Genomic DNA, 9,949 nt, shown 5'->3' on the forward strand with positions numbered 1-9,949 from the left:
AGAGAGTAAATACTTCCCAGAAACTTAATTGTTCTTGATAAGTTTCATTTGCTTAAACCTCCTGTTTGTCTTGTAAAATGCGAATGTTACTGGTAACAAACACGAGTACTGATAAATTTTAAATAAAGGCTTATCCTTCAATAAGGCTTCAGACCTGTGGATGGATTTACAGGAGTATTCCAGAATCTGAGAGTACTGAATCTTGTGTGTCCTCGTGTTGCATCCCCTCCCCACCCAAAAAAGGGTGAAGGAGAAGAATAAGGCTAAGGAAGGATCCTGAAAATATTAACACAAAATTGAAGCTGCATTTCATAGTTTGTCCCTCTTCAGGGAATGTTGTAATGATCATTGCTCAAGTATAAGTTTTTAATGCCACTTTTTGTTTTGGAACCTAGAAAATCAATTAAACTAAAACTAGCTTTAAGAACTAGACAAGTTTTTTTGTTTTGTTTTGCTTTGTTTTGTTTTGTTTTTTGTCCCTTTCCGGCGTTCAAGATGTCGAAGCAAGGACATGGTGGGTCTTCTGGTGCGAAATTCCGGATTTCCTTGGGTCTTCCGGTTGGAGCGGTGATCACCTGTGCTGACAACACAGGAGCCAAAAATCTGTATATCATCTCTGTGAAGGGGATCAAGGGACGACTGAATAGACTTCCTGCTGCTGGTGTGGGTGACATGGTGATGGCCACCGTCAAGAAGGGCAAACCAGAGCTTAGAAAGAAGGTACATCCAGCAGTGGTAATTCGACAACGAAAATCATACCAGAGAAAAGATGGTGCGTTTCTTTATTTTGAAGATAACGCAGGGGTCATAGTAAACAATAAAGGCGAGATGAAAGGTTCTGCCGTCACAGGACCAGTTGCAAAGGAATGTGCAGACTTGTGGCCCAGGATTGCATCCAATGCTGGCAGCATTGCATGATCCTTCGGTGTATTTGTAAAAGAAAAAAAAGAACTAGTCAAATAAAATATGACTAAATTTCTTCTGTAAAAATAAATATTTCTAATGCCCACCATTCAGAAGGATATAAAAAATGGAAACTTACACTGCACTGGTAAAAATCAAAGTTCAAAGGCCATTTAAAATATGTTGAAAACAAAACAACAAAGCTTGTGAACTAGAAATTTTGCTTATAGGAATTTCTTTAAGGAAATCATAATGCATGTGTGCAAAATACTGTTACGTAACAGTATTTTAAGTACTATTAAAAATGAAATGTCCAGGGATAAAATAGTGGTTAAAAGTTATGATATATACATAGAATAGAATCCTATGTCTTTACTAGACTATAAATTGAAGGAGTAAATTATTAATTTGAAATTATATTGACCTGAAAATTATCAAATAGTATTTTTAAGGGAAAAAGCAATTTGACAAAATCTGTATTATGAACACATTGTCAGAAAGAATCAATGGACATTATTATTATTAAATTAAAATATGAACAGATTATCTCTGCATGGTGGGCTTTTGGGAGTTTTTCATGTCTTTCTGCTTATCCATGGTTCCTGTATTTTGTAAAATGAGCAAGCATTTTATCATAAGGAAAAAACAGCATGCTGCATTGCTCTGCTTGACAGAGCAAGGAAGAGACCCTATATGGACCCTTAACATCTTTAATTCTATTTTTTTGTTCCATTCCTGCCAATAAGTTCAACCAAGAGAAGAAACACATGAACAAACAAGCACTGACTTCTTAACCATTTCCAGTTTCCCTTAGTTGTCCTCATGGGATTTTTTTTTTTTTTTTGGGGCACAAATATTGGTGTCTTTTGCAGCTTTTACTGCTAGAGTATCCATGACCCTGATTGGGACAGGAAAACTTCCGGAGGATCTTGGAGTACTTTTTGAAGGAGAGATCTTCCAGTCAGTCAATGCTGATAGACCTTTCAGCAAAAGTTTCCACAAATCCTCAGTTCTTCTTCATGGACAAATAAAATCACAGCTAAATACGTGCATCGGGGGCCAATGAGATTTTCCTCTGGTAATAGGGTCTTGATTTTTTGGCCTAGTGGAGTGGAAAGTCCTAAGTTTAATAACTAAGGAAGCCACTGTGGTCATGGGGGTGGGGGCAGGTGCTTAGAAGTCCAGCAGACATTCATGATGTGTGTCCCAGGGAAGTGATAAAGAACCCCCTTCACTCAGAGGAGTTCCTGCTTCCATGGCAAGAGCAAAGCATCCAGAACTTAACCAAGAGGGGGATGGGTCAGCTATTAACAACCTGTATTATTTAAAGTGCCTATTCTTCAAAAATGAGGCTCACAGTTAGGCACAGTTGTTGTCATTTTTGTTGTTATTATTACTGTTGTTATTATTTTAAATCTAAAATGTGGTGGGCTTTTGAGCAGCCAATCAAGTACATCACTGTGAGATTTTTCTCAGGTATTCAGCATTACACATCAGAAATTTGATGAGGTTGAACTATTGAACTATATTTGAGGCCCTACAGGTCCAATTCTGCTATGTGAATTTGCAACATATAATATTTATGTAGAGCAGAATGACAGCATTCCAACTATTTTTTCCAATCTACAGACAAAACATCAAAGCACTGATTACAGCATAGTACACAATGCAGACGTTATAAACTGATGTGGCAGAAATATTTTCACAGAAAAGTTTGGAGTTGGAGAGGACAAGAAGAAAATATTAGAAGGATGTTAATTTATTCTTCTTACTTAGTGGGGAAATTGATGTACTCTCTTAAGTAGATCAAAGAAGAAATGAAGAATTACATAGTGATAAATATAACCAATAAAACACTAAAAAATAATAAGGCAATGAAGAAACACAGAAAGGCAAGAGAGAGTTAGGCAGAAGTAGCACAATTTCTTCATCTTTCATTGAGAAGGATGTTTAAATGCTATATAAAATTAGTTATAAAGAAATAGAGGTACACACATGCTATATAGAACTATTATATTATCAGAAGAACAACAACAAAACAAAACAAAAATTAAAGATGAGACTGGAGTTAAGAAGGAGTAGTAACTTTTGTTTCTATTTAATACTGCAATACCAGCCATAAAAAGAAACAAAATTGAGTTATTTGAAGTGAGATGGATGGATCTAGAGACTGTCATACAGAGTGAAGTAAGTCAGAAAGAGAAAAACAAATACCGTGTGCTAACATATATATGGAATCTAAAAAATAAAAAAAAAGTTCTGAAGAACCTAGGGGCAGGACAGGAATAAAGACGTAGACCTAGAGAATGGACTTGAGGACACGGGGAGGGGGAAGGGTAAGCTGGGACGAAGTGAGAGAGTGGCATGGACATATAGACGCTACCAAATGTAAAATAGAGGGCTAGTGGGAAGCAGCCGCATAGCACAGGGAGATCAGCTCGGTGCTTTGTGACCACCTAGAGGCGTGGGATACGGAGGGTGGGAGGGAGACACAAGAGGGAGGAGAAATGGGGATAAATGTATACGTATAGCTGATTCATCCTGTTATACAGCAGAAACTAACACACCATTGTAAAGCAATTATACTCCAATAAAGATGTTAAAAAAAAAATACTGCAATACCTACGTGAATGTGTAAGTCATACTATTATATTGGTTTTATAATTCATGTGCAATTTTATGAAGTTATATATACACATATATTTAATTTTAATATATTTTTAATATAATTATTTAATATAATTTTAATATAATATATTTAATATATATATTTAATTTTATAGCTATAAAGAATGGTCTAGAACCAGCATGGAAACAAAGAGGGCAGGAGCTGATGTCCCACACTTACCCTGTGTGAGGTTCAGATGTGAAAACGGTGCATCTTTAAAGGGATCCAGCAGGAGTTCCCTGTGTCTCAGAGAACACCCAGGCTCCATTCGAGGCAAGGAGAGAAGGAACGTTCAGGAACAAGGTGGAGTATTTGAGAGGAAGTCGACTCCCACCGTCGGTGTGGAACTGTTGGGAGACACAGACGGAGGCGGGGTAGAGACGAGAGCCTGCAGGATTATGGGCAGCGCGGAGGCCAGCACTTCCGCGGGAGACCCAGGTCTCCGACGGAATGAGAATAACCAAGATGTCGGTGATGATGTCTGACTTTACCCAATTTTTTTTTTTTTTTTTAATTTCTGTGTGTATATGTGTCAATAGTGTCCTGAGGTGAGGCGTGAGGTTCCACCCTGATATTCTGTTGCAGGAAATCCGCCCGTTTCTCCCTGGACCATGTCCCTCCAACTGCCCTCCAGCCTCAAAGGGCAGCCCAGTCCCCCCCACCCCCCCCAGCGCCACACAAGTCCCTGTGTCGCCGCAGTGGAGATGGAGGGTGGAAGCCGTGGAAATAATTCTCCTGATCTTTAGCTCTTGCAGTTTTGCCCTCAGCTGTCTCAGAGGAGAGCTGTGAACTTGAGGAAAGGTAAGGACCTAGATGCAAATGTTAATTTTAACAAGGGAGGGAAGTCACTTTTGTTTCGATGGTTAAATAGGAAAGGTCTCCTGAGTAGCCTTGCACGTGACCGGCAGCCGCGTTCTCCTCCCTCCATCCTCCCCTCTCTCCTTGCCCCCCTTTCCCTCCCAAATATAAATGTGTGTATGTATATGTGTTGTATATGTATAAACCATCTAGGTGTATGTGTATGTATCTATCTGTCGATCTACTCATTTACGTAGACGTAAGAACTTCATTTAATGATTACGTTCAGTGCTTCACCTTGAGGCAAACGTGTTTACGTTCACGCTGGCCGGGTCGCGTGGTTTGAACTGCTAGCTTTATGCGTCCTGCTTTGGCCACTGGCTGCTCTGCTGGCATACTCCCGGCGCAGTCCTCTCCACATCTCCTTGATTCCCTCTTTCTGCTCATTCCCTCTTGGTGGCTTTACCACTCAAGAGCCCTCAGACGGTGGCTCATACTTTTGCGCGACTTCTCACCATTTCTTTTTTCTAGGAAAACTATACCCAAAATGCCCACCCACATGGACCAGCGTTGTTACTTACGCGACTCCACCAGACAGCCAAGCGCGTATTCCTGTCCTCCGGTGAGGGACTCTCTGGGGCCCAGAATGTCTCTCTTTAGTAGACCGGCTCTGAGAAAATGCTGTCAATGGGCTGGTGAGAGGAAAACCCATCCTCAGGAAGCAGCCTGGCTGGGGGATTCGCTGGCGCGGAAGAGCATTGTGTGTGGACAAGTGGTCCACAGGGTGTGAAGGCTGGGCTTGCAGGGGTGGGGATCCAGGTAGCTACATGCAGGCCTGTCATAATCAGCCTCTCAGCAGGGACTGTTAACTGAACAGAACTCCACTGCAGGGCGGTAATTGTAGAGGCGAAACCCAACGTGTGGGGTAAGTAAGGGTTAGTTATTGCACTGAAAAGTTTCAAGCTCTTTGGTGTCCCCTATAGCCATGTCTGCCCATTCCCACAAAAGCCTGGTTTTGGACTTGCCCTCTGGTGGAATTTTCCAGTATTGCCCTGACTTCAGGAATATCTCATCAACTATTTTTCAAAAGTACCCAAGGAAATGAATAATCTAGTTTATTTTTAGTTCATATATATATCTGTGTGTATATAAATATGTGTTTGTACGTAATTACACAGGTGTATGTGTGCATGATATATGTAGATACATATAAATGTACCTAAAAATACTTTTAAAAAGATTTAGCTGGCTACAAAACACAGCTGGGACTTCACGAAGAGACTGAATTGAAATCTATACAAATCAATGTTTAAAATAAATAATAAGTGCTGAGTCATCAACAAAAGGGCTTTGCAGAGTAGAAGGACTGGGCCCAGAATATTCTAAGAGCAGCACATCACCACAGAGACACAGGAGTCCCTGCTAAGTCACCCTGATGCTGCAAGAGATTCTCTTTCCCACAGCTTTGTGGATATCTGGGCACTTTTCTTCCTAATGGTTACAGTTTCAAGTCACATTCTCCAGAGTGTAGTGCTTGGGTCCTTTTTTATTTTGTGATCACTGAACCTTGCTATAAAACTGTACTGCGTGAGTGTAAAGTTTGTGAGCTCCGGTAACATACTTTTCACTTTGAGTCCGCAGGGTACCATGGCTGTGCTGGAATACCACATGGGCATCTGAAAAGAAGGGCCAAAATGGATGCTATGGTCTTCAATTAAATTACCTCTCCATCTCTTTCTGGGATACCTCGTTGCACTAAGGAATCAACAGTCAAAGGAACTCAATCTCTCAGAACACATGCAGGGAAATTCAATACACCAACTCTTAGGGAGACAGTTTCTACCATCTAAATAATGCAACGGAAGGAGGTGGAGGAAGAAGTTATAAAACAGGGGCAGAATACATGCCTCTATTTCTGTATTGGATGGAGACTTTCTCTTCGCTAATTAATTATTCCTTTATGCATGACTATTTTTTCACACCCTAACAAAAATTAAAGCAGAAGGCTTCAAGACTCAAAAATTAAATGGTCATGGTGTGTCTGTTCCTAATTATCAAGCCACTTCTCTGAGCTTCACTCTGATCTCCATTAAAATTGGGAGATTTGTCTAGATGACCGCCAAGATCACTTTCAATCTACAGATTCTGTTAATTGATGACATTACTGTTAGCACCCTATACGTACCACCTCTTTCTCTCTCTTCTCTCTCTAGATATATATCATACCCTATTTCACATGCGCGCGCATACACACACGTACTAAACACACAATTTAAAGCCCTAGAAACCAGTTTCTCAGAATATCATGCCCTTTCATCTTCTAGAACTGTAGAGTTTGGGGATAATATTGTTTTGTAACAATATTGATATTGGCAAAATCCATCGGCTGACGGGAATTTTCAGCCAGAGGAAATGTACAGCTATTTCTCTGGAAGGAGAATGGCATTATCTGATTTTGCCTTCTTGAAAATCTTCCAACTCAGTCCCGAGCCTATTACCAGGAGGAAAGGTGATTTAGGAAGACCCGGGGTGGGAGTGAGATCTCATCTTTCTTATGATTTCACTTCATTCTGTCTGGATGGCCATCATCTTTTACTTTACTCTTAAAATCCTCAGACTTCATATGCTTATCATTTAGGAATTAATATTTAGGGAGATATTTAGGTACAAGATAATTTTCATATTAAAAGACAATAATATCTTTTTATTTTTTTTTCCACAGAGCTGGCTGACTCTTTGCTACTTGGGGAAAGTTGATGGCATATTTCCTCCCTAAACAATAAGAAAAAGAAGGATTTTCTAAGAGAAGCACTGCATATATTTGGGATAGTCAGAAATTCTTTAGCCCCCAATACCCTCATCTCTCGAATGAAGGGTTTGCGTTAAGATCTCTTTATGTGCTAACATTCTAAGAAAACCAAGCATTTTACTCAGTCCATCAGCAGGCTTCAGCCTAAAGTCAAAATCCCAGAGTCCCAAGAGTGAGGAGCATACCAGGTGTACAAATGACAAGGATGCATTAGATGCCTGAGTCTGCAGAAAACGCAGGGGTCTTCAGTTTCTGCATCTGATTTACAATGAGTAACTGAGGCACAGCAAAGGATGTTGACTCTTTTAAGACCTCACAGGTAAGTCTATATCCTAGTTTTCACACATTTACTCTGCTGATCTTTATCTATTATTACCCTTTCAGGAAAAGAAGGAACTGGTCAGAAAGACAACGTCAAATTGAGGCAGCCAAACAGCCATCTCTCCTGGTGGAACTAACCAGATCATCCTGGATTAACTGTCTCCAGGTTAAAACAAACAAGATATGACCCGAGATGAGATTGCTCCATTAACTACAAAGCAATTCATTGAAAATAATAATAGTAATAATAAACTGTTTTACTAAGGTATGATTGACATACAAATAACTGCACATACTGAATGTATGTAACTTGACACTTTTGGGATAAGTACACACTATGAAACCATCACCACAATCTCTGCTGTAAACATCCATCCCCTCCAAACATTTCCTCCTGCCCTCTTTGTTTATAATTATTTTTTGGGATAAGAACACTCACCATAAGAGCTACCCTCTTAGCACATTTTTAAGTATACAATACAGTGTTATTAACTATCAGCTCTATGCTGGCCAGTAGAGCTTTGGGACTTGAGCTATTGTGTAAACAAAAATGCCATGTGCATTTTTAGAGTTTTTCCAAGTCTTCCTTGTTTCTGAAGAGTCCACCCGAGTCTGGAACTGCACCATTTCCTCTGTCACATCTTGCCATGCTTTCCAAACGGTGACCGTCTGACTGAGCCCTGGGCCTCAAGACCCTCATGCCCCACATGCCTACCCTGGCGTTCTGGGTGTAGATGAAAGGGCCCACCACCGGATGGCATGTGGCATCCTCAGAGGCACCCACGGCATCAGAAGATACAAAAGAGGAGTCTGGGAGAAACTAGCTGCCCTGGGGGGGGGGTGCAGCCAATGAGAGAGGAGAGGTGACAAGAAACCAAGTGTACAGATGAGCCTTGTTTCTCCCCTCTGTGTATCACTCTGAGCTGAGTGTGTGATTTTCCCACTTGCACACATTCACAATCCCACACTCCAAGAAACACACCTGCCCACAAACCCACTGCCTCTCTCTCAGCTCTTGGTGAAGTGGCGGCCAGTGCAGTAACAAGAGGACCATGCTTCCCGTGTTTCCTTCTCTCATACTTTCCCTTCATCCATACCCTTAACCTTGAAACTCCCAAGTAAACTGAGAACAGATTGAGGTTCTCCTTGGGCTCTGCTTCATGGGAGACCCAGGCTAAGACAATTGGTGCCAGAGTGCTTCTAAAAAGCAGGCCCTTGAGATGGAACTCTGCAGTAGGACTGCTCATCTACCCAAAAGCAGTTGGAGCCCCTTATGGATGTATGTGTCTTAGATTGGGAGGCTATAGTAAGTACCACGGACTGGGTGGCTTAAACAACAAACTTATTTCTCATGGTTCTAGAGGCCGGAAGTCTGACATCAGGGTCAGGGTGCCACCATGGTTGGGTTCTTGGTGAGAGCCTTCTTTCTGGGTATGTCCTCACATGCCTTTCCTTGTGCATGCATGGAGAGAGAAAGATAGATGGAGAGACAGAGAAACAGAGAGACAGACGGAGAGGCAGAGAGGGGCAGAGAGGGGCAAAGAGAGAGAGAGGTCCTTCTGTCTCTTCCTGTTCTTCTAAGGGCACTAATCCCATCAAGGGGCTCCATCCACATGACCTCATTTAAACCCATTTATCTCCCAAAGGCCCCACCTCCAAATACCATCACATTGGGTATCAGGGCTTCAACACATGAATGTGAGGGACACAAACATTCAGTCCATAGCATTCAACAAGATGGTAATAACTTCTGGTAAGCAGTGGCATCAACTCTGCTTCAACCTCACCAGTGGTTAGCTGAGATGCAGTGTACGTGGAGGCCAAATCCACGTGAGAGCAAGTCCTTGTGAAACTCCATCAACGTGAGAGCAATGGGAAGTGTTACAACTGTGGAGCATGGCGGCTGCCTCTAAGGGCACTAGAGAAATTGCAAAACAAGAATGGTAGGTGCTGGAGAGGCAATGTCCAATGTACACAGGCTGCAGAAGTTTGGTCTCTGGGGCAACTTTAAAGGAGGACCTTATCCCTCCTATTGCCAGATAACCTGTCCTCTAGAATATCTTGACTAAGATACTGTGTCTCAATAAATTATGACAAAGCAATGGAAATACCATGACTGGTGTCAATACAAGGTAGGGAGGCAAGAAGATAAGGGCTTGTGGTGTCTAGAAAAGGAACGCCCCTTGAAGTTTCAGACTGTGAGCTTTGGAAGATACTTTGGAATTCACCAAGATCCATTTCCACGTTTCAGAGATGAGAAAGTTAAAGCTCAGAGCAATCTCTTGACCTTCCCAGGGTTATAGTACTTACACAGCAGTACAACTGAGACTAGAACCCATGTCTTTGGAGTCTTAAATCAGAACGCTTCTCACTACCAGACTGTGTACAGCAAGGATTGGCTAAGTTCCCCACTAATCAAAACAGGGTAGTTTCTACAAACTCTTCATTTG

General features: G+C 41.5%; 1 protein-coding gene across 1 annotated transcript; it reads left to right on the plus strand.

Moving 5' to 3' along the window:
* Positions 1–471: 471 nt before the first annotated feature.
* On the plus strand, positions 472–942 carry LOC102991840 (60S ribosomal protein L23-like). Its single transcript, XM_007127691.2, has one exon. It carries the CDS (start codon positions 496–498, stop codon positions 916–918), a length of 423 nt encoding a protein of 140 aa, XP_007127753.1. The 5' UTR covers positions 472–495; the 3' UTR covers positions 919–942.
* Positions 943–9,949: the final 9,007 nt, after the last annotated feature.

The sequence above is a fragment of the Physeter macrocephalus genome, chromosome 20, assembly GCF_002837175.3.
Source record: "Physeter macrocephalus isolate SW-GA chromosome 20, ASM283717v5, whole genome shotgun sequence".
Taxonomy (NCBI): domain Eukaryota; kingdom Metazoa; phylum Chordata; class Mammalia; order Artiodactyla; family Physeteridae; genus Physeter; species Physeter macrocephalus.

Bases quoted from the DNA above. Each gene is read 5' to 3' on its own strand.
- LOC102991840 (XM_007127691.2), top strand. From the start codon at position 496: ATGTCGAAGCAAGGACATGGTGGGTCTTCTGGTGCGAAATTCCGGATT.